Raw genomic sequence first — 25,232 nt, 5'->3', positions numbered from 1 at the left:
AGATCTTAAAAATTCAGGAAATAGAACTTAAAATTACTCTAAAAATATTAATTTTACAAAACACATTTTATTGAAGTTAGGCCTAAACTGGTGTGGAGTGTGAGAGACAGTGCATTTGAGACACCACATTGTAAGAGCTGCCAGCCTCTACCCAGTTGTGGCAATACTCCTTTTATTATTTTTTCCAACGAAGTCAGACCCTTTCAAATTTTAAGGGTTTCGTTTTTCTTTTTTTAATGCTCCAGCAGATCTGAACAAGATCAATGTCCACAGATGATATCTTGATAGAAACAAAGGTTCTGAAGCTTGAAAATCAGCCACGGGCAGCTTACAAGCAGCCAATGTTATCCTGGCTCTGAGGAGACTCATAACCAGTATGCTAACTTAAAAGGAGCTTACGTTTTCAATCAAAACAACATACTTTTCTACTGGTAAAGTACACCAACATTTGAAAAGAAGTTAAATTTTAAAACTAGAACAACCGTTTCCAGGACTTACAAAACCACAGCTGAATTTACCAGCAAATCTGCAAGAACTGGACACCCCCCCCCCCCCCCCACCTAGTGGCATATGGTGTAGTAGGAATCCTGTGTCATGTGGCATGGGATCTTCATTACAAAATAATTAGCAAAATATCAAAGACTAAGAAATTAATAAATAGTTTTTCCCCAAGGTAGTATCTTCTGATAGAAATTTTCTAATCACCTTTGTTCAGCATCCTTACTGGAGCTATGGAGTCACACTCCCAGTTTCTGAGGTTGCGTCTTAAAACGCAGTTTAGTCTTTTGTAAGTAAAAACCAATCAGTATTTCAGATTGCTGTAAAACTTCTTTCCCTACAATTTTATCAAAATGAAGCTAAATACACAACTAACCTGTCTGAATACACATGGGCTGTCATTACTGTGCCCTGCTGTAACTGTCCATTTCTGAGCTACTCACTCATTCACATCTGAGGACATAATCTAGGCCAGTTCTCCTCCTAAAGCAAACATCTGAGAAGATCAGAAGAATCATGGCCTAGAAGTACTTCTTTTTTAACCAACTCTAGATAACTGTGGATGATCAGCTTAGACTAGACTCAGATAGAAACTATTCATTTACCCAGGTAAGTCTCACTCCAACTATAAAAAAAAAATCTGTCTTTGGTACTTTCCTCAAAATAGTGTTATCTGGGTGTTTCAGAAAGTAGTTTGTCTGTATCCTGACAACACCTTTACAGGACAGGGAGGCATCTCTCCCTGTGCTGTTTATGGGGATCTGAGGCCCACAGGCTATGTCTATACTGTACCTTACCCACAGGCCAAGCTGTATTTCTGTGAGCAGCAAAACCTTGGCTTGAATTCAGGTTGCATTCAAATGTCATCTTTTCTAGAAGAGAATGCTTGGCCCCTTTTAGGACAGAGTCCAGGCTATCTTGTATCACGATACGTGACACTAGTGCAAGGATAGCTAGAATACAAGGCAGCAGCTGGGCTGGGCACACAACGCCTGAGCCTGTCCACAAAGCAGTCCAGGGAGTGCCTGAGTACCAGCTGGACTGCTTCAGAGCCAACCCAGGATCTGTTCCAGATGGTTAACAGTCTGGATGATTTGCAAATTTGGCTTGAAACGCAGCTCTGGAGTCACTCATAATTGTACTGCCTAGGACTGTATTGCAGACTAAGGCCCAGACAAAGAGGAGTATGCAAAGAGCAGAGACTTATAAACGTAAATTTAGGTGCAAGCACATCCTTGAACTGCATTTCAGCAACACAAAGCACCTTATTTTCTACTGCAAGAGCCATAACTCCTATACATGGTACTTCCCTACAATCCAGCATCAGAAGCAGCTCTGGAGATAGTGAAACATGATTCTTAAAACCAGTGTTCCTTCACCCAGTCTTTTAGTCTTGAGGTACCTAGGGGCTACCAAAGGGAAAAAAAGGCCGCATACACTGCCACAGCAGTAGCTGGACAAGTAGAAAAATTTGACTTCAGACAGTAAAAAGCAAATCCATGTTAAGAACAACAATGCAGAGATTTCATTTGCCGGAATTAAATCCTGAACCTCGAGCAAGTGTAAATGCAAATCCATCATTTGCACACATTAGACTAAGTTTGGTGCTTTCTGTGGGGATTGATCTCCCCTCAGTCACTGAGCAGTACACTATAAACAGTTTAATAGGCAGGAATCAAACATTACTCTTACAAATATTTCTTTTTCCTACTAATCAAGATCTGCATAAGAAACAGATGTATTTGCAAACACTGGTAGTGGCTTATTGTGATTCACTCAGCTCTTGAATACTGTAAGTAAAAAATGCATCATCTTTTATAATTTGAAAATATTCAAATGAATAAAAGCAAATCAAGGTGGTGATCAGTCAAAGGTTGGTCCTGATAATCTTACCGGTCTTTTCCAGCCTAAATGATTCTGTGAAAATATTTTAATCAAACTTAACACAGGAAAACAATGTTTCTAATCAAAGCAACAAATCCATCTATGTAATAAATCTGCAATTCTTCAGTTAAATTTTCACCATTCCGGAACTTTTCCAAGTATTACCTTTACTTGCTCTATGTGTATTTGCCTGCATGTACTGGATAAACCCAGATGACCACTAATCAGGCATTAATCAGATTCAGTTGCTCTTTTCCCTCAAATCTGTACCTACATCCAGGATGGCAAATCCCTTTCAAATACCTGTTTTGATATATGTGTGTACATACCTATGCACATTCATACATATAAAAATATAATTATATATACACAGAGTAGAGGTGAATAATCACCTCAATCTGTCCAAATTTATATAAAATGGAAATACTAAAATATAAAACCTACAAACATTTCTATAAATTTATACAGGTAAGGGAAAGTGAATCTCCTCTTGACATGGAGACAACACCTGGAATGCTATGTACAGTTTTGAGACATCAGTACAAGACTTGGGCATGAGGCTGTGGCATCTCCACTCTTCAGTGGTTTCAGAAGTGGACTATACAAGGCTCTGACCAAGCTCATCTTACTTCGAAATCAGATCTGCACCATCATAAGGCTTCTGGTTTTCAGAAGGCAAGAGGCAGAGGGAAGGCTTTGATCTGGCATACATGCTCCCATACTCTAGAAGTGAGGGAAAAGAGGAAATCTTGACAACCCTCACAACAGTGCTATCTTTTCCATACCACTACAATAGAAAAGTCCAATGATACCACTCATTACAAAGCAAAGGTAACTCAGCAATTTTCACAGGGTCATTGATATTAGACCCTCACCAGAGGGACAGAATTCAAATGCAAAGCTAAACACTATGCATGGTCTAGGGAGCCAAGCCAAGCAATTGCTTTTAATTAATGTTGAAGGGAAAAAAGGACTCCATAGTGTTTAGAGACAGTAAGGATATGCAAAATGCTAGCATGATGACAACAGTTGCTTCTATTTTTAGATTTATCTGGTTCTGCAAACATCTATTTAATTTCTGTTTTTTACTCTAACTTAGCTGCTATTTGTATGAGCTATTTTAATTTGATAGATCATATCTAGAGAGCTATATTTGGACTTTCATTCCATGAACAACAAAAATAAAAAGAACCATCAAACCCAATACGATTTTTTCCCCCTAAGTAAAATCTGATCAAAACCAAATTAGGACCTCAGAGCTTGAACTAACATAGCCAAGGGTATTTTTTGCCCTTCTTTAGATAAGGCTGCAACTTACAAAAGAAAGTCATGAGGGTCCATTATAAATCAGAATGCAGCAAGTGAACCATGAGGCTACAGATAAGGTCTTACTGGCACAGCCGACAGAAAAAATGTCAGTGTTTAAAAGTACAATGAAGTTCTCCCTCAGTAATTTCTCTTGAGATGCAAATTCTTTTTCTATAACAGGATTCTAAGTTTTCCCCTGAATCTTACCATCTCCTCAGCTAATGATTTTTTCATGTAACTAAACCTCTCGAGTCCCACAATACATCTTTTCCTTATACAATACCTGGGTTCTGTTACAATCAGCTCAACTGCTGGCCAGAGTAGCTCATGTTTTTTATCAGCTACACACTTGCCCAGAACTGATTTACAACCCACTCCCCTGCTCCTCTTCAGAGGCTGTTCAGAATTTTTTCCAGCTAGTTTAGAAAAATATAACCTATTCTACTAAAACTAGTAAAGTTGACTGATAGTGAAGACAACATCCCAGTGAGTTCTGGAAACTCAGAGTAACTGGTATCTAAAATTCTGCCTTTGGGAGCTAATTTAAAACATAAGAACTTGATGCACTTCATTAAGTATTACAACTAAAAGTGACTGTTATAATGAGTTTCTGAAATCCGAACTATTCGCTTTTATCAGATTTCAAATGCATTTTAGGCGACATTTAAGTTTCCTCCTGGCTGCAAGAAGCTTTGAATGGTTCGGAAGTTCCCCAGTTAATCAAGTGGGGAGAATGTTTTCTTCATATTGCTCTCCTGCTACCTCTCCTGGTGGCTGAATGAAAGAGCACACAGCTGAAACAAGGTCTTGGTAATTCTACCTCGATGCTAAAGCAGAAAAAGTCATTGTAAACCTCACTTCATACAGGAGAAACTGAAAAGAAGTTAGCTTTGTGTAGGTAAGAGAGGAAAGACAGAGCACAAGCTTTTAATATGATGCCAATGCTTGTTTTCCTGTCCTCTCATTGAGTTTCAAAGAGTATCACAGCTGTACACTGCAATGCAACCAGACAGCTTTACAAAACAGGGAAACAAGAGAGAAGAGTCTTTGCCCTTCAGTCTGTATCTCCTGAAGTAAGTGGATACTAAAAGCCCTTCCATTATATTTTATCTCAGTTCCCTGTTGCAATGGAGCAGGTTAAAGCACCCGTTTGCTCTCAGGGGCAGTGCTTTCAGCTTCCCCCTGGAGTCTTGACCCCAGCACACAGACTTGGGGAGCTTTAAAGAACTGCAAACATGGGACTGCAGAGTCAGTGCTGTATCAACAGCAGGAAACAAAGAGTTCCTGCTAAAGCCTCTTCTTGGCTGGAAGCCATATCACTAGTCAACCCATACGGGAATGTCTTGTTACATGACTTGCTTATGGATAGGTCAGCTCAAGTCCTACAGCATGTCAAAATTTCAACCTCCTTCCCTCCTCTGCCCCTCTGTCATTTGTCAAGAACTGTATTTCATCAATAGGGTTAATTATTGACACAAGTAAATCTTCTCAATCTTTTGGAAATCTCTGAATTAGCTACTATGAGGAAGAGAGATAGGTGACCTGAGAAATTAGTGACAATGTGGGACAACTACCTGTAGAACAATTTCAGTTAGGTGATGTGACTCTTAGGAATGGCTGCAGATACTCCTGCACCTCTATTAACTCCAGTGAAACCATCTTCTCAGCAGAGTAGTTTAGCCCACACACCCCTCCACATTAACACAAGTTACGTAGCTGCCATAGCACTCAGGCTGGCTTGGGCATCCTAAGATATGCAGAGGGCCACAGAGATGATTTCAGAAGTAGCCTTGGGTTTGAAAATCATTGCCAGTATTAAGGAGCCCAGTCTGTGTTTGACAGGTAGAACACAGCACATTTTGTTAAAGCTTTTTTCATATCTTTCACTGGGAATTGAGTGAACTCTGAGTGTTCCTGTCAGGTATGTGTTATTCAATGCAATGTCTATTCCCTCACATGATCTTAGTTTCTGAGGAGAAAAAAAAAAAAGGCAAGAAGCCTTCACAAACCATAAGGATTTTTCTTTAGTCATTTAAAACTTACATGATCAAAAAAAGTTTAGGGCGCAACCCCTGCAGTGTCATATCCCTGATTCACCAGGAGACATTGCAGTTGTCTCACACCAGTGTCAAGATGTCAGGTTCAGTTAGGTTTAGTACTTGTGTTCTGCCTTTAGGACTCCATGGCATACAGGACACAGAAAACTTTCTTTAAACTAACACTTTAGTAGTAGTCATAACAACATAAATAAAACTTCAACAAAACAGCCTTTACAGGACCAAAGACCATCCTATATCAGTGCTTAATATAATAAAATTAACCTAAGCACAACTAAATTTTTTCCCTAAGGTATCTGTCACTTGATTCCTTGATATCACTTCTTGAAAAAATGTCCACTCTGTCTAATGCAATAGGTACTTTAGAAACCCAAGACATCTTTTACTTCTTTCCCTTCCCTGACTCATGACCCTGTTCTTGTTCATCACTGCCTCCTAACAAGCCTTGAATGTTGGTGGAGAAAGATTTTGTTCCTTCTTGATTTATTATACTTTACAGCCCCATAACAAGGCATATCTACTCATTTATTACATAAACATCTCAGTAAAATAGTACAAAGTAACTTCACATCTGTAACACCACGATATTTGAAAACATCCAGATTCTTGACTTAATCCATCAGACATTACTAGTCAGTGTCCTCACTATTTTCATTCAGTAGGACTGAGATATTAACAGTGTTAATACAAATAACATCAAAGCATTTGCAAACATTTCTTGAAATTGGGTCTACTGCTCTCATGGAAACAGTGAAATTACCTCTACAGCTACATGTAAGACTTACCAATTAGGTGCCCACTTACACATTTATTTGTGGCAGTCAAAGTACAAATATCATGCAAGTGTACTCACTGTATGTTCCCTCCTCAGCAGCAGAACATGCCTTGCATTTAAAGCAACATACCTGAGCTTCATTTGTGCATCCAGTCTGCAGAAATGGAATACATGAGCCCTTATGCTCACAAGTAATTTAAGCCAATGGCTTTCAACTTCTTAGATTGAATCTCTTGAGCTTTTATGTTATAGTGGAAATTTCACAGGTTTTGTGACCTGAAGCAATTTCACACATCTGACTTCAGACACAGTATATGTGAATCTGCTTTACTTTCACCAATTCTTTAGAAGTTCTCCATTAGAGTGTGGGCTGAAAAATACTAATTTAACAAATTCTTTTTCTATTTGGTGGTTCACACTGCCTTTTAAGTGTTACATTCTACTCTCTCTTTCTTTCTAGTTTCACTCAATTTTTGTCTGAACTTAGAATGCTTGCAATTATTCAGGAGATTTGTTTCTTTCACTGGGCTTTGTGAATCTAACTGAAAGAGCTGATATTATTTAGGGTCAAGAAAAAATTACTTAAAAATGGAAGATTTGTATAAAAATGCATCAAAGTGAAATCTTCCAGCTCTGAAGCAGCCTCTGTAGTTTTTCTGTTTTGTTTCAGAAAAAAACCCCAAAGCTTTACATGACTTTTAAAGATCTCCTATGAGGCATGAAGCATTAATCTTTAAAGCTACAGCTGAATTTCCAGTCTTCTAACAACTTCTGGGTGTTTCTGTTTTGGAAGAAAGAATGACCTTGTGGCTAAGGAATGGGAGGAAGAAGAAAACAATCTCAAGTCAGTTGCCAGAAGCATCACCAAGTTGCTGTATGATCTATGACAACCCAGACTGACTTTATTCTGTTTATTAGAATAAATACTAAAATGGGAATATAAATACAAAATGGGAATGGCAACGTTTCTGAGTGATGTTGTAGGGAGAAGGCATAGTGAATACAGGATGCCTGTACAACAAAGAGCCATGAACTGAAAACAACCCCCCATACTACTTAGGACTAAGTCCCATTAGGCATACAATGACTAAAGGCTTCAAAAGGAACCATGTGTGACAGACTATTTGAAATAGTTTCATCTAGGATAGAGCTCATGTGGACTACATGTCTGCTTGGGGGAAAAATGAGAAAGAAGGAAAACTTGCTCCTGTAAAAGTGGATTTTGGAGAGAAAAGAATCACAGGAAATATACGTCCATACATCAGCACAAACAGTCATCTAAGGTGAACTGAAGATGGCCTATCTGTTACTGGCAATGAAGATTAGGGGTTGGTACAAGCTATGCAAACCTTCCCCGAGTCCCTGTCTATGAGGGCAGCTGGACACCTTTACTGCCCTTGAAACTGGAATTGGACAGCCAGCACCAACATTGCTAAATCAGCCTATGCTGCTGTTCCTTCTCCAAGGACCATGCATTTCTGTCTACACGATGGTGTTATGGGTTCACCTAGGTGGGCCTAGATTTGGGCTCTGGAGTGTGGACTAGGCCGAAGCTCACTCTGGCTTAACTTCAGCTGTCTACAAGTCAGGATTCTATCTAGACGACACAATCAACCATCTCTGGAAGACTGAATGAACCACACTTTGGAGATTCCAAGCTGAATAGTTGTGTGATACAGTCCACAGCCTTACTGATGCAGTTACTCATCAGTCTATGCCTTTATTCAAGATACAGTATCTGCAAAAGGACATGGAGCTGTCCTGAGTTTCTCACAGGAAAAGTCAGATGCCCTCATAGGTTTCATCAATAGGTTTTCATTAATTTTTCAAAATGCCCATTCAAAAATGCAACAGAGTTTTCATTTGGTCTGTAAGTTTTCTACTCAAACCTGAAATTAATTTGTATAGATAATACATTCCACTTTTGTTACATGAACTATGTAATCATAGATGGAAATACATGAATATTTCCTGGTTTTATTTTAAATATGTACACTCAGGGCATATTACAATAAAAATAATGTGTGCATATTGTCAGTGCACATTCCCATTTATATGTATTACTGTATGCAGTACACAGTTTTATATGCCCAAGTAGCCAAATGCAGCAACTATCACTTACTCTGTTTTGAAGAATTCCCAGTGTGACTGGACAGTCATCCTGATCAGAGCTCCTGGACACTAACACAGTAATAAGATGTGGGTGGCTGGAGCTGGAAGGGGTAAAGAACTGCACTGCTTACTTGCTACATTTAAGTAAGCTCTTCTAATTTAACTTTTGCTCTCAGAAAAAAACCTGAATTGTATTGTGTTTCTATTTCAATAAATCACAAATATTAAGATTAAATACGACCTAAAGAGTACTAACTTTTGCTTAATAATCAAATTGTCAAAGTCTGCCTAAATAAAGGAATTAGTTTTAAAGCCTCTACAGACACTAGGCTTAAATTATTTTCCAGACTTATAAAGAGACAACAGAAAACACAAACAGCCTGAATTGTTTAAAATGTGTGCTCCCTCCAATTAAATAAGAAACATCTGTCTTGGGACTTTGGAAGTGGCTATCATCTATCCACATTGTGCCTAAATGGGTTTGCATCTAGCTTCCAATATTCTGAAATAAAATTCCTGTTTTTTGAAAAGAATTAAGCAAGCATGCCACATGAGGTCCTTCATCCCTCTGAAGAGCTGGAAAACCTCTTGCTGACAATCACAGTAAAGACTAGAAATCCTGTTATTTCAGAGATTCTAGGAAGTGTGAGACATGGGTTTTGGGGCTTTCCCTCTTTGCCTTCCGAACACCAGAAACTATTTCCAAAAGGAGGAATCTGCCACAAATATCTTTCATTAAATTTAAAAGGACAACCCCCCTTTCCCCCCCCGAGCAGTTATTAAGATGAACTACGTGCCGATCCTGGAGGTCATACTCCTGTGATTTCTCTGGGGACCATTAAACTCTTCACCGCAAGCGCACATGCATTCAGACTCCAGGAGCGGGATTTCTCCAGCCAAGTGCAGATATTCGGACCAAAGTGACCCCAAGTGAAGGGATCGCGGCGAAGCCGAGGGATACCCGGGCACGGCATCGCGGCACAGCGAGCGCTGCGCTGGGACCAGCCGCTCAGCTCACTTACTGGTGTTGTCGAAGGGGATCTGCTTGCAGCGGGCAGCGGGCCAGGCGCAGTAATATACCGCTCCTCCTTCCACGATGTCCGGCTGCGTGGTGTTGGCTTTGGGAGCTCCCACCAGGACACTGACCCTGCCAAGCACACCGGGAGGTCACCGGGGCCATGAGGACGAGCGGGCGATGGGCGCTGTCACCCCGCGGCCGGGACGCCGCCGTTTCCCCAGCGCCTTCCCAAAGCGCGCCCCCGACCTCGTGAGCCCCCCGGCCCCAGCCGGGCAGGGCGGCCGGCCCGGACCCCGCCACCCCCGGCGGCGACACTCACGTGCTGGGGTCGGGGATGTAGAAGTCCACCGAGTACCCGAAGTAGCTTCCCGGAGGTCCGCTGTACACCGTCCGCTTCTCCTCGTCCAGGTTGAAGGCCACCAGCGCCGGCACCCAGAGCAGCGCTGACAGGAGGAGCAGCGGGCGCTGCCGGCGGCGCGGCCGCCCGCGGCTGAGGCGCAGCATCCTCGGCGGCTCCCGCTGGCAGAGCGGAGCGGCGCGGGGCAGAGCGGCGCTGGCAGGGGCGGAGCAGGGCAGAGCGGAGTGGAGTGGAGCAGAGCAGAGTGGAGCGGAGCAGAGAAGAGCGGAGTGGAGAACAGCGGGGCAGAGCAGAGCAGAGCGGAGCGGCCGCCGCCGTGCGCGGGCGGGTGCGGCGCGGAAGGCTCGGCCGCTGTAGAGGGCGCCCCCTGGCGGCGCACGGGCCGGGGCGGGGGCCGCTCGGGGCGCGGGGGCTGCCCCGCTGCCCCCAGGGATGTGCCCGGGGAAAGAGACTCGTCTTGCCGGGAAGCTCCGCCGGCGGAGACGAGCGAATCGCCTGCCAAGCAGGACACCCCCCTGAACTCCTCAGTAGATACCGATGCTGCGTTCACGGTGGAAGGTGCCGGAGTGTGGCTGGTGGTTTCGAGTTGAGTTTCTCTCAATTTCCAGCCCTTCCAAGAGTTTAAACTGAAGAGCTCGATACTTGAAAATCCCTTTTAGGAAACTGAAGTGCATTGAAAAAAATGTAGACCTTTATCAGATTGTTACGCCCGGCATGGCTATTATGAAATAAAACCAAACAACCATAGCAAGGAAAAAACCTTTCTCACCACAGCGAAGGTGAAAACAACACAGTTCAGAACTTATTAGAAAACACATTCCTCTGGAGTTTCTCCCGAGAGCCCGCCCGGCTACGCACAGCTTGGATAAGCCGGAGGGGGCACCTCAGCCTGCGGGAAGCCTCGCACAGCACCTGGCACAGCTCCTGCGGAGCAGGTGCCGGACCTCCTTCCCCGTGGAAATAACCAATGCTGCTGCACTGCACGTGGCACATACGTGGAATGGCGCTTTTAGAAAGCTCCTCTAGTAATGTCTTCTTAAAAGCAATTGAAAACGATTTGGCCGTGTAACTCCTGTCTTGAATTGTTCTACCTCTGCAAGCTCCACAATAGTTTTAAGTGGTTTTGTCAAGAATATATATATAAAACCCCCCTGACAGCCTGAAATGCTCCCTTTCCCTACAAAGCTAAATGAGGCATCACAGGCCGTATCTTGACAGCATCATTTGTATTTTTTCTGGCCAACTCAAAGCTAGGAACAAAAGAAGAAACATTTTATTTTCAATGCAATCAACTGTTATAAGAATTGTTTTTCAGAATTTAAAACACAGATGTGTCCAAAACAATAACAGAGAAAGATCAGAAGGATAGGGAACCTATTTATAAACATGTTACCGTAGAGCATACCTATGAAAGCATCTGAGAGTAGTTGTGAGGTTCTGGTCTCCTTACTTTGTGTTTATTTTATTTTAAGTGCTTTATGGCAAGATTATTCAGATAAGGCTGACATTCCTTTTCACAAAAATAGAACTGTGTGTTTATTTCCAGCATTAACTGCGTGACCCTTAGCTGTCCCCACAGGCTTGTAATATTCCTTAATTCTGCTTGCCTTTTATTTATACAAAATTTACTTTTTCCATTAGAGCAAAACATCACCACTGACACTACTTCATTATTTCACATCGAACAAGTATCTCTTAGAGATCTGAACACCAGTAATGAATTCAGAAGTACCTCAGTGACTTGTAGGACTCAAACTTTTGAAAGTCACGCAACCTTAAGGTAATTGAAGAAATTTTGAAATTGTGTTGCCTTATGCTAATAATTATGCCTCATTACTTTTTAGCACAACAACAGTCAGTTCCAGGGCTGAGTGTCACAAGTAAAGTTTCTGCTCAGATTGCACTCCAGACCTGTGGCACTCAGGAGTGAGAAGGCAGCACATTCTGGTGCTGTAGCCATCTTGTACAGATGTATCCAAAACAGTTAAAATTCAGTAATGAGCTAGGTGAGTGTTCTCACAGGTGAAAAGCCAAAGGGGCATAGTTAGAAATACATGCCACCTAACCTGGTTCGCTTGAGCTAAACTTAGAAGAGGAATAAAGTGCTTCAAATCAGTACTAAAATCTGTATGAAGAGAGCAGGGTGGGATGAAAACAAGGAAATCTCTATCAAGATCCTGTTGCCTCCAAAGTTAACATACAGCAGTCCCCTTCCCTTTAACACTTCTTTTCCTTTTTTTTGCCTCTCCCTTCATATAAAGATGTATGAGTGTAGGATATTCCAAATCAATTCAGAAATAAAGAATAGCATTTTTTGTCTTTTACGACATGCAGTGTTTTCCTAAATAACCCAGGCCTATTCCGATCACTGGAAGCTTATTCCCTATCTTGGTTTCCTCAGACTTTAGAATGTTTGGACTGGACACTGATCTGCACTGCTTAGGAGGTAAGCAACTGCCCCAGACATTGGTAGACTGAAGTTTGGACTTGAGCATACCTATGGTCTGACACATTAACTGCTATAAATATTGAACTAAAAAGTCTTAACAGGCTCTAGAACCAGACCTGACACCAGGATGGAATAAAAAAAAGCACAGATGGATCAGAAATTATAGCTGTCTGAAGGATAAAGCCAAGAACTTCAACAAAAGTAACTAAAACCCCAAATGCCCTGCCAGTATTTAAGTGATTCACTGTTTTAAAGGGCTCTATGTGGATTATAACAAGGATATTTGCATTTGGATTTATACTGGCTGCTTACATGGAACAGTTCAGATTTTAACAAAGTAAATATGTATTTGTTAGAATTCAGCTTTCAAATATAACTCACCTGGGCTATTATGAGGCACCGGAAGTAGTCTTTCCGTTATTTATTTAGGTAATTTATTTAGATTATCTTGACTGTGAAGCTCAGTATACATCGAAATGGGAATCATTTTTTTTATCATTTAGCCAGCAGTTGACCCAAGGACCCCTTTTTTCCCCCATCATCTCTTTGTTATGAAAGTCCATTTAGAGCAAAGAGACACCACATATATCTGAACAATTTTCTGTCTCTACAGGACTTGAGACATGAGAGGAAGAATCCAGTTTTCCAGATGGACTGTCCAGTGCCCTGCTAACTGTACCATGTTGCCAGCTGGGGCACTAGTTGCCTCCCAGAAGATACTGACCTTTCCTCTAAAATTGAACCACTGTGCCATACATAAAAAAATCATTCACCTACAGGATTAATCAAAATGTAATTTAACTGCATATTTAGTTCATGTGCTTTCTTACAATTAGCACTATCAATTTGCTCTGGTTAGTTAGAGTATGTATTTAATCCCATAGAATGCTCTGGCTTTATGTATTGACTAAGTTTCAATTGATATATATATATCTATATCTATCTCACATTACCTGGGCTTCTATTTTTTTTCTGAGACAGAACATAAGTCTTAATGGACAGTGGACTAGAAAAAAGGATGTTTACTCCAACATTCAAGCTATGATTCTCTGCAAACTCAGCTGTAAGATACTATTGTACAAGCCAAGACAGACACCAGAATGTAAACGAAAGAGCAAGAAAAGTGAATTTTCACCTTCCAAGACATCAGTGGAAGTCTGTCTAAAGACATTTATCTTAAATGTGCAAAACCAGCTAAAGTAAATGCCTATGAAGCTTGGGTATTTTTTGAAAAGCAAAGTTTCACACTTGTCAAGCAGATTCTCTTATTATCTATACTTTTGAGTAGTACTACCACTGTTGCACAAGTCTTTTCACATCAGGCCCACACTGCAAAACAGAATACTTGTGTTTAAAGTGAGTCCTAAGGTCAATTAAGAAATCTTTTCAAATTATTGTTATCTGCAAAGAAATAATTTTTTTCAGAAAAAGAAATCTGAAAAGAAAGGTAAGATATTCTGCTCTCTGTTTACAATAAGGAATGGTCATGGTAATTTCAGAAATCAGGAAACTACCTTTGGTGTGTTTTTTTCTCCACTGAGATGTGTTCACCTTGAAAGCTGACATTCTAAACCTGTGCTTCCTTTTCATAATCTCAGAGAAACAGCAAACAAGTTCAATTAAACCAAACTAAATAATGTATGATTCAAGGAAAAGATTTTATTTTAGGGCTAAGAAGTTGATAATAAATAAAGGAATATAGTAATGTAATACCAGATGTTCTCATGCACTTAACACATACAGTAACGCTGGCTTACACTGCTGTTTGGACAAATTAAGAGATATTTGGCAATATTATAAGTTTGAATAGTTTAAGATTATAGAACAAGAAATTCTTTCTGCTGTTTTTACATTTCTTTTGTACAAATTCAAATAAATATTAATACATCTATTTTTCCTCAGATTTTCTCTTAACTTTTAACATGCCCAAAAACTAAGCCACAGTAATATACAACTGCCAAGAAAAAGTATTTAAGAATTATACTTATTCCTAAAAATGTATCATATTTATGTCACATTGTGCAAGCTCTTCAGGTAAAATTAGATTTTAGGAAAAACTGAAGAAAATTTGAACTCATTAAAACATATCCAGTGCAAAGGCCAGTCTAGTCCACATATCATGGTACTGTAATGTAAGCTAATATAATTTAAATAATAAAACATGCCTATATGATTCTGAGAAAGCTGAATATGTTTTATGTTTTAAAGATCTGACATCTAATATGCAGATTCTGCAGTATCAGAATTTTTCAAATCTTCATGAGATGGCAAATGGTAAGACTTTATAAGAAGGCTTTCTTTTATTTTAGGATAATTCACATTAACAGTACTACAGTGGCCAAAAAAGACAAGCTATTGTAATAGAAATAAATCTGATTAAAAAATTAAATATTCAATTAACACTGAAAAAGTGTTTGTAATCATTATTTACAATTCATCAATGATACCAGTGTATAACTCCACACAGTCAAAGTATACCACTTCCAAGCAAATACCAATCCTGTATCCCCATTCGAGGATGTGACAGCAGTATGTTGTTTATGGGCAACATATCAGTTTAGAGAAGGAGATCGATCTGTGGTCCAGAGCAGTTCTATATATGGCCATTTGGTTTGCAAGCAGCGTTTCACAGGAGTGTCGTCGGTCTGTAGCATTGGTTCTTCAAACCCCATAACAACTGCTGTGCCTTCTACATACATGACCTGTCAAAATAAAGCCAGTTATGTCAGCCTGGTTAAAAACTCAAAGATAAGGTGATTATTTTCACTGAGTTAGGAGGGCATTTGTTAAGATGTACACTTTTTCTTAGTACAAAAAACAAATCCGTGAAGTTTTATATACTTTTTTTTTTATGAAATGTAAGTACGAAATAAAAAAAACCTAATCTTTTAATACTTCTGCCTACATTTTGGGTATGAAAGTGTAAAAGTTTTCACAAGTGTAATTTTAAGGACTTAACTAAAGGTATTTCAAAGACTGAGTATATGCATTTTCTCAAAGAGTCTTCTTACTTGAGTCATTTGTGTTCCTTATTATGTCTATTAATGCCTTAGAACTTTTTCCCCTAAATTCTGCTTCAGGATCTTAGAAGCAGTTGGTGTGTCATGTATAGCCCTCCTTTCAAGAAAGCTGAAAATGAAGTTGTAATTTTTGTCCCCCCCATTAAGTGGCTCCAAAAATACTGGGTTTTGATACAAGACTGGATTACAAAAATGTTTCACAAAAAAATTACAAACATCTTAATTCAGAGGTAGGATTCCTTATAGAACTTGCACTTTGTGTATCTATCTCCACTGTCCTTTACAGTTCAGATCCCCCTTCTGACAGCGAAGCGTGATAAGTGCTCTTATCAAAATGCAGAGCTTTAAGAGATGTGGTCTGGCCAAGCAATCCAGTATAGTGGCTCAAGCACCATCAGGAGTACAAAATAGTTCCCAACTCCAAATACATAATTTTGAAAGAAAATTAGCAAAATAGCAGCTTTGTAAGACTTTTTTCCAAGTTAAGAGTATTTTGCCTGTAACTATATTCAGTTTTGCATAGTAACTGTATTAGGGCTTAATTGTAAACCTTACCTTCTCGTTATAGTTAGATTGCTTCAGTCCATTGTAATGGTAAACAGTGAATGACTCTGAAACCCTGGAGTCCTAGGAGAAAGAAGTCAGTCAATTTTGTGTGAGATATACAATGTGCCTTGGGTCTTCTCTTTCCAACTAGACAGATGCATTCAAGCAGGAAGACTTAAGGAAAGTGTAAAAAAGTACACTTTCTTTAAGATAACCATCTTGAAAATTTTGTTAGTTTTACCTTTCTCACCAGAAATAAAGAGATGCCAGTAAACTAAAGGGTAATGCCCCCAAGAGTAACTTTGAACTACAACTTCAGTACTGACCAGGTAGAAGCTGTCCTGATTTTAATGTCAGACACCTTGTGCAATAGTCACATTCATGTGTATTTATGACTGCTTGAATGCCAGATGATTTTCACTAAGGACTAGATCCATGAACAAGCCTCCATACACCTGCAAAGAGAGCTCTTATCCAGACCAGCTCCCTGTTCTGATTTACCACATTATCTGTACAAAGAAGCTTCTTGTGGCAGGAGTGAGGCAGTGTAAGGGCAGGAAAATGTGGTCCAGAGCAAAGGAGAAGAGGAATAATACAATCATAGAAGATGCTGAGGGACCCATCAGGATCATTGAGTCCAACTCCTGGCCCTGTGCAGGACACCCCAAGAGTCACACCATGTGCCCGAGAGCATTGTCCAAATGTTTCCTGAACTCAGACAGACTTGGTGTGGTGACCAATTCCCTAGGGAGTCTGCTCCAGTGCTCAGCCACCTGCTGTGACAGCAGTGCTAGATTAACATATGCTTCTCAGTGGTAGTGCTGTCTTAATGAATATATAGAACAGAGTTTGAAAATAATTTTCCATGACCCTGGCAGATACTGACTTCCACATATGCTAAACATAAGTCTATCATGACTTTTTGTTAAACTGTCAAAAACTTTAGAGACATACATAAAAATCATTATGTTTGTAACCTTTTTCCATTTGCTAGCAACATTTGTAATATTGATAATGACAGCTGTAGATATTTATTCTCAGAAAAACCAAACTCGGATGAACTTTCCGAGTAGGAAACCAGTTCAATTCCAAAATTGCAAATGCAAAATAAGTATGTACTTCCTGAAGATAAACTTAGATCTGGTTGCTATAACAGAGTTTACTTCCAGTGTAAAGCTGAAAAAATCACGGCCACGTTATGCTAAACAGAAGTCAACCACTTGTGTAATACAGAAGTTATTTGCTGGTCAGTTGTGTCAAATGAACGGAATACTTACTAAAAATAACTCTTGTAATATTGATTAAAGTGTTTAATGAATGTCAGAGACAATTGGAAGAGGCAATGCTCTTCAGTGATAGAGCTATATTGATTACCTGCTCAGGGAAAAATTCTTGCAGAAAGGGACCCAGTAATATGATGCCCAGTCCTTCTGGGTCTAATTTGGTCTTCATGAGGTTTACACTAAGACAAAAACATTGAATATAAAAGTATGAGTAAGACACTTTTATTCTGCATGACTAAGTTATGCTGTGCTACCACAGTACTGACTGCCAAGTATAGCAATACTATTCTATTTTCAATCGTGACAACTGCACCAGAATGGCACGCAAGTTGCCAAAACATGGTTATTTTTAAATAAAATTAATCTGTTAGTTTAAATTAAATAAGTGATAATTCTGAACAACCACCATATTTGGTAAAATAATTTGAAACCCATATAACCTAAGACCAGGTTTACAGCCCAAAAGGCATTTTGCTGTCTTGTAAGCATTCTTTAAAGATACAAAAACCAGTCATCTTTCAAATACAGCTCTCTAACTGCCAAACAACCTGTTTTTAAACAGAGATTTGAAAAACTTCCAAGATTTTCTAAGTACACTGAAATAAATTCAAATTTAACAGATATATTGCTTATTTACATTGCATACTTGATATCAAAGAAGCCAGAACCAACAAACAAAGGAAACACTAACAATACTAATCTGAAAGCCTCACTGCGTGACTGTGGTATAACTTCAGGTCCCTGTAAATCAATGTCGATTATAACTTTATTTAAGCAATACATTTCTACAGACATGAGATCACATCTGTGTGCATCTACTCGGCCTTTTGCCCAAGTTATACCGTACACAAGAACATCCTCACTGGGTCAAACCAACAGAGTGCTTGACCAGAATCCTGTTTCTGACACTGGTTACTAGTGGATGCTTATGACAGGGTACAACAGGGAAAAGGCACACCCTTAGGTTACCCTCTCCATTTCTATCAGTCTGCTGCTGAAAGACATCTTCAGTGACAGGCAGTATCCAAAACACAAAAGATAGATATGTATTTTTCTTTCCATGCATGTACTTAATTGGCTTTGAACCCATATGTCTCTCTATCACTATCAGTTTAAATCTAAGACCTGTTTCCTGACCAGTAATATCTAGTTCACAAACCAACAAAGTGTATGTGAAATCAGGATTGTTTTATTCTCTGAGCAACCAATCTATGTTTACTGTATTGAGACTTCTCTGTTACTGTATCTTCTAGTAACTTCTACTGCTCTTACATATTTTTTTATTTGTTTTAATATCTTGAATACTTTTGTATCAGCAGCAAACTATCATACAAATCTCTATTGTCATATCCTCACTGGCGCCATAACAAGCTTCACAGACTTAATACAAAATCCAGTCAAATTCCTCCTAATGATCTCCCTCCACTACAAAAAAGTGACATTTTTTTCTTTGATCAATACTTTATTTACAAAAAACCCTTTCTTCCTATTCCACATGTACACATGAAATATTTACATCTGAATTTTCCCCAGACTGGCCTTCAAGTCTTTTTCCAAGCATTACTGTACATTTGACACCTTCTCATTCTGATACTGTTTGGTTACCAGCACGGTTCAGTGGTGTGTAACTTAAAATAGTTCAGCAATTTCATTCTGATGTTTCTTCAGGATTTTTGCTTTTTTACTTATCTTGGCACTTAATTGCTCTGACTATACATAAAAAGGCCAGTGGAAAGCTCTCTGTAATGTTCCCCAGTGAGGATGAGATCAGCTCCCTACCATCTTCCGCAGTGAATACAAAAAACTCACTACACTTGTCTAACTAACTGAATACTTTTAAACATTGGGTATATCTATCAGAAGTACAGACTTCTTGCAAGTCTCCTGGTTCTGATGGGTTCATAAGAATATTATTTGGTTTTGTTTTGTGACTTTACAGATTAGTCTTCAGACGATTTTTAACTATGATTTATTTTGTATTTACATTTAACATATCCAGATTCTTCCCTATTTTTTTCATGTAGGCAGTTCATTTTCCTTTCATAAGACACACTATTAGCTTCTCATAGATTCCTCTTTTACCACCCAGGCCTCTAACCACCCCAGGTGTCTTTTGTTAGGGGCTTCAGGCAGAAGGCACAATTTCTGAGGTTTTTTTGATTATTGCATGAAAGCATTTTATCCTTTAGGCTACCATTTATGTCTCTTCATTTTTAAGTAACTTCTTTTTTTTGGTCCTAGCATAGTACTCATCATAAATGATTTGGCTTCTTCTTGTTTCTCCCTCAATACACACAGAATACATTATGCAAATCTTAAGAGTGTGGCTTTGCTAAGATCCTTGGAAGAGGAATTTTACAATCCATAAAACTGAATGTGATATCCTATAAACTGTGCTAATTTAAAATCTTAAGAAAGTTCATTACTCAAGTGAAACTACAACTGAGTATTTGCAAAATACTGGACTTCAGTCCCTCTATTCCTCATTCTCACTGCTCTCAAAGTACAAAATTTTAGATGTTTCAGCGGCTGTTTGAAACTTGCTCAAATTCTTGAAATGCTGTAACAGAGTTGTAAAAGCATTTGTGTTTGTAAACAGAACCATTACAGATAATTTTGAAAATGCACTTAAAATTATGTATTAAAATGAAAGCAAGTTATATACACACTGATGGAATACAAGAACTGTTCAAAAATACAGCACCATCCTCAGTTTTTAAGTGTGGTCAGTGTACAAAATTCAATCCATTAAGCAGGAGGGAAGATTTAATAAATTTTGATTGTGATATGTGTCAGCTGAGGCTTTTTCATTCATCGAATTGCTGAGGCTGTTCAGTGTTACTGGTATTACAACAGAGCTACTAAACATGTGTGTTCATGCCTCAGTCTCCTCAGCTCAAAGCCTGGCTCCTGAACTGAAGAGGTTACACAATTTGGGGTGATGACACTTATGGTCTTTGTACTCTTATGGCTGAGAAGTGTGTGGGGATAAAAGGTTCCACTACTGGTCAAATAGAGAGACAAGACAAAATGTTTTAAACAAGCTAAACCTAGATTGACAGATGTACTGATATTGGTGCCATAAAGAGCATCAAATGATTTTTAGAAACAAACAGGCAAAATGAGACAGCTCGATTATTTACTAAATGATTAGAAAACTTTACTAAAATCATATGCAATGGCATTCAGTACTTACTAATCCACCTTGCTAATACACATCTGCTCTATAGTTCTACAACTCTAAGCAGGTCTGACCATTACACATCCTGAGATTCTGAGAAACTTAAAGCCTTAAATCAGATTATCAGAAATGTAAACGGTGTACTTAGAGGCAAGGACTTTAATTTTACTTTAAAACAAACAAACAAAAAACAAGTATAAGAGCCTCTATGGAATTTGAAATGTGTTATTTATACTTGTGTTCCACATCAAATGGACAGGATATCTAGGACCAGAACAGAGCAGGTCCTCAAGACAGTAATATCAGGCAATATATTTGAGAAGAGGAGATGAGTCAAGACTGCATATTTCATGGTTTGATCATGGCTTTTCAGTATAGTTATATGCATATCAAGTATCAATATTCTGTCTGGCTCTTCCAACATCAGTTTATATTTGATGTGCTATGCACAATAAAACAAGACACAAATGCTCTGAAAGCCAAACAGAAAAAATGTGGAATGCTAGAAGAGGTTTGTTGAAAATTTATTGAGACAGCTGAACAAAAAGGCCAAAAGAAAGGTTTTCAGACCTATTAGAATATGTTTTTTTATCTTTCCTCCCTTAAAAAAAAAATCTGCAGATTGCACCACTTATAAGACGAACATGAGCCTTTTGTCTTGTACTTTCTTTTGGCTTCGTTTCATGGTATCTCTTTGTTTCAATTCTCTCCTCTGTCCTCCAGAGAACAGCTCAGTAAACTCCATTATATTTTAACACTTGAAAGGACAGAAAATCAATCACATTTCAGATGGCTGTGTTAAGTGAACTTGCAGTCTCCACAGCCATTCTGCAGAACAACGGTTTAGACACAACTAAACTAGACCATAAGGTTTACAAAAGGGCAGAAGCATCTTTAGGAGCAGGAAAAAAAGCTGAAGTACGTAACTCTGCTTTCTGGGTTAAGCATTCAGTGGCAAAATATGGTAAGTTTTGACAACAAAGGTTAACTGTTGTCACTTAATTTTAGTCCTGTCCACATGAGATCTAAAATAAGTTACCTTTTTCATTTTAAAGTTTTAACTCTAATCCTGGGAATCAATGTGGCATTTCTGGAAACACTACAAGGTCCTGAGCGCTGGTAGGAAAAAAGTGTAACTGAAGCAGTTTCAGCTTCAAACTCTGCAACACATCTAGTGGTAATATAATGCAAACTGCCTCTCAGTACCTTGACTGTTTGGCTCTTCTGTCCCACAGTTTCACCCCCATTAACATACAGAAATATATTCATGACTGTCTCCTCAATATATAGTAATGTGGTAGGTCTGAGGGCTTTTTTGGCTTCTAGTTATCACTACCAAAGTTAGAGACATCTTAATTTTAATTCCTTCCACTTTATTTAAAGCTGACTTAAGGATTTCAAAATAACATTCTATGCCCAGAATGCAATCTGGAACAAAATCCAAACTATTTATCATACTTACTATTCAGGATCTGAAACAAGGTCCAGAGCCTTCATTACATCTTCTAGCAGAGTGTCAGGTATAAAACCATTATCTGAAAAAATAGCAAAGCTTGTTGTGAGAAAAAGAAACAAAATGCTTTCCAAGAGTACAAATTTCACTTAAAAATACAAATACTATGTATTACATTTGCATCTGTAGAATTTACAAGCAAACAGTGGGGTTGTAGAAGGAATGCAGTTTTCAAACACTTCTCTCCCACTTTATTTGACCCAGTAGAGTGCAGTACAGAAAGTGTGGGTTTATCATTCATACACTTAGAAGCTTAATGCTTGCTAAGAATTCAATCTTTGTATTAGTAATCTCCACCTCCACTAGGTACGTTGGGATAGTAACTGTAAACTTTTCCCCTTTTGAGTAGTCAAAATAGTATCTGAATGTTATATTCTGTTTTCCAACACATAAGAAAATTCTCTGTGTGTGCCACATGCATTCAAGAACAAAATCTCATGAAGAATGAGTCACATCAGATCAGTTGTTTTATGAAAATATAATAAAGGAGAAATCAAATTATATTTAACTTTATGTTAATTGCAAAGAACATTACAAGGTTAAAAAAGGCATGTTCTAAGAACTCTAATTCCTATTGCACAAATTCCCTTATTCAAAATTCTCAGAGCATTTCTTCCCAGAATCATGGAATGGTTTGGGTTGGAAAGGACCTTAAAATTCACTTAGTTCCAACTCCCTGCCCTGGGCAGGAACACTTTCCACTAGACCAGGATGCTCAGTGTGACTTACAGATTAGCCACTGTTTGGGACATTTCTTAAGTACGAGGAGCTTCATTCCTCTCTTAGTGAGTATGTTGCCATTAAAATCTTATTTCAGAAAGAAGTACAGCCCTTACCCTCAGGGTCATATGTCTGGAACACTCTTCTAGCTTGTTCTGAAGGTGCTTCAGGAGCAACAAGGGCCATATCCTGTGGAACAAGGAGAAGAAAGAAGAAAACGTTCAGAATATTTTAACTTCAGATGTAGATAATTTAGAAGTTTTTTAGCCATACTACACCTGGTTGGAACCTAAATTAATAAAAATTTAAATAAAACAGAAGAAAAGATAATTTGGTAATTTTGCTGATAGTGACATAAAATAATCAAGAAATATGCTAAGGATTATTCTACTAACTTCTAGACAAATTTTATGCAAGTTTCTTCATGCAGATGTGGCACAAAAGCTAACTGGAAACCAGGATTCATCCTATACTTGAGAGCTCCATGTGAGAAAGCATACAGAGGAAACTAATTTGGGAAGAGTTCCTTCATCCTGCTAATCTCTCCTGAAGAGAAAAACTTGAAAATTCCTTGATTTGCATACTGAAATATCAACACTAGATTTTTATATTAATTCAGTACCATAAAAATGTAATTTTAAAGATCCATAAATACGACTTATTTGGAACAAAACCACTATTTAAGGAAAAAATTTTCAGTGATTTTATAAATGAAGGATAACTATAACATTTATTTACAGAAAACTAATATTTTAATGGTGTATCTTCATGTTTACGTATATTCTAAACATCTTTAAAGTACTTTCAGAAAAAAAGACCATAATAGCTCAACACAACTAGTTTCATGATGCCACAAGACGTGTGAAATTGTACAGTTGTTGACCACATACCCTTTCACAATGGGTAACACCTATGGGATTATATAAGGTTTATACATACACTGTAGAATTTCATCATATGTGACCAACTCTTAATTAATCTGGAGTACAGAACATACTAAGCAGGAGTAGATTTCACAATTACAGTGTATGACAGTAAAGTAATGCAAATCATCCTCAGTTTAAAACTGATGCCATACCACATACAGCTTATTAACAACAAAATGATCAATGATTTCAATAGTCAGGATTTAACTCTAAAGAGGGAATATTTTAATGGCAGGTTCTTATTAATGAATCAGCAGCTCACAAAGCCAGTGTAATAAAGGAGAACTCTTCAAATTTCCAACAGCAGGAAGGATATAACCCAAAGCAACTTCCAACTGCACATACGATTTCAAATGTAAACTACGTATTTCCACTTTGATCTACAAGTATGTTCTTTCCATACAATCTTACCATAATCCAAGAATAAAGACTATAATTTGCATTGTCCACCCTTCCTGCAAATTATACAGTTAATGCAGTACTTTCCACAGTTTCATGTGATGCTAAATTGATTTTAAAGTAAATGTCCTGCAACTACCTACCAACATATTTTTCTTTTGATAGTCACATTGCAAATAGAGTACATTTCTGTTGGTATTTTAATTTTCCAAGTCCTAGTTATTTCAGTTCATGTATGTGTAAGCAGGAAGAACTTCAGAGATGAAGTCACTGAATGCATTACTCAATTCTCTGTCTTTCAACTGAACTTTTAAATATGGTAAAGCCTCCAAATTATTATATATTAACACTTTTTATTCATTAAATGTGATTTACTGATGTTCAAAGCAACTAGTTTCAGAAGGAAACTTAGGAAAGTTACTTGCCTTGGAGAGATGACCAAAAAACCCACCTCTCTTATCTGCAAAATAATTCTAACTTTTCACTGAGAGTGTTTTCTTATAAAAAGTTAAAAATACAAGATTTTACTCCTTTATCTACAAATACTATACAACCTCTAACTTAGAATGTCATTCATTTCCACTATCCAGAAACCTTTGAAAGTTCAATTCGTCCATATATATTTGTATCTATGGAGAAAAAAACCCAAAACATGGCTCCTTCATGTAATAAAGCTGAAAATGTGACAAACATCTAACAAAAACATACTTCAGCTGCCCAAGCTGATATTTCACCATATGTGCCAAAATATATTCCCCAGCCCAGCTTTATGAATTGTATTTTGATGTAACCCATGCACCAAAAGTTCCATACAAGGGAATCCCATGAACAGTTAATTACAATAATTATTTCCAATACTAAGTACAACATGTCCCAAAAATCATGTTTCACTCATTGGATCTTGTGATACACATACAAGCAATTTTATATTACTTTGAAAAGTTACTCTCATCAGTAGGACCAGCTATTTTAAGATCCCATGTTTATCCTCAGAGGCAAAAAATATTCTTCATAAGTTTTAATGAAAACATACCAGAAGTTTTCATTCTACAAATCAAAAGCAGAACAAAATGGCTAAGCCACACAGAAATCCTGGCTATGAATTTTCACAAAGATTGTACCCTGAAAGACCTGTTGCTCTGAAAAATAAAATCTTCTCTTACATCCACTGCATTATGGTTAAAC

General features: G+C 38.3%; 2 protein-coding genes across 5 annotated transcripts in view; both read right to left on the bottom strand.

Annotated features, from left to right (window-relative positions):
- The window catches only part of ITGA8 (integrin subunit alpha 8), a 108,445-nt gene extending 98,058 nt beyond the window's left edge, over nucleotides 1-10,387 (bottom strand). The window contains exons 1-2 of the mRNA XM_071560461.1: nucleotides 9,972-10,387; nucleotides 9,657-9,781 (exon numbers count right to left, since the gene is read on the bottom strand). Coding sequence (XP_071416562.1) covers nucleotides 9,657-9,781; nucleotides 9,972-10,156 — 310 coding nt within the window. The 5' untranslated portion in view covers nucleotides 10,157-10,387. The remainder of the gene's footprint in view (nucleotides 1-9,656; nucleotides 9,782-9,971) is intronic.
- Nucleotides 10,388-14,098: 3,711 nt separating this feature from the next.
- The window catches only part of MINDY3 (MINDY lysine 48 deubiquitinase 3), a 47,470-nt gene continuing 36,336 nt past the window's right edge, over nucleotides 14,099-25,232 (bottom strand). For all 4 annotated transcript variants that reach the window (XM_071560449.1, XM_071560451.1, XM_071560450.1 and 1 more), the window contains 5 exons: nucleotides 22,839-22,911; nucleotides 21,952-22,024; nucleotides 17,400-17,487; nucleotides 16,035-16,106; nucleotides 14,099-15,161 (listed from right to left, as the gene is read on the bottom strand). In XM_071560449.1, coding sequence (XP_071416550.1) covers nucleotides 15,012-15,161; nucleotides 16,035-16,106; nucleotides 17,400-17,487; nucleotides 21,952-22,024; nucleotides 22,839-22,911 — 456 coding nt within the window. In that variant the 3' untranslated portion in view covers nucleotides 14,099-15,011. The remainder of the gene's footprint in view (nucleotides 15,162-16,034; nucleotides 16,107-17,399; nucleotides 17,488-21,951; nucleotides 22,025-22,838; nucleotides 22,912-25,232) is intronic.

The sequence above is a fragment of the Pithys albifrons genome, chromosome 7 (assembly GCF_047495875.1).
Source record: "Pithys albifrons albifrons isolate INPA30051 chromosome 7, PitAlb_v1, whole genome shotgun sequence".
Taxonomy (NCBI): Eukaryota; Metazoa; Chordata; class Aves; order Passeriformes; family Thamnophilidae; genus Pithys; species Pithys albifrons.
Note: the sequence above shows the minus strand (reverse complement) of the source record. Positions and strands in the feature narration are given on the sequence as shown.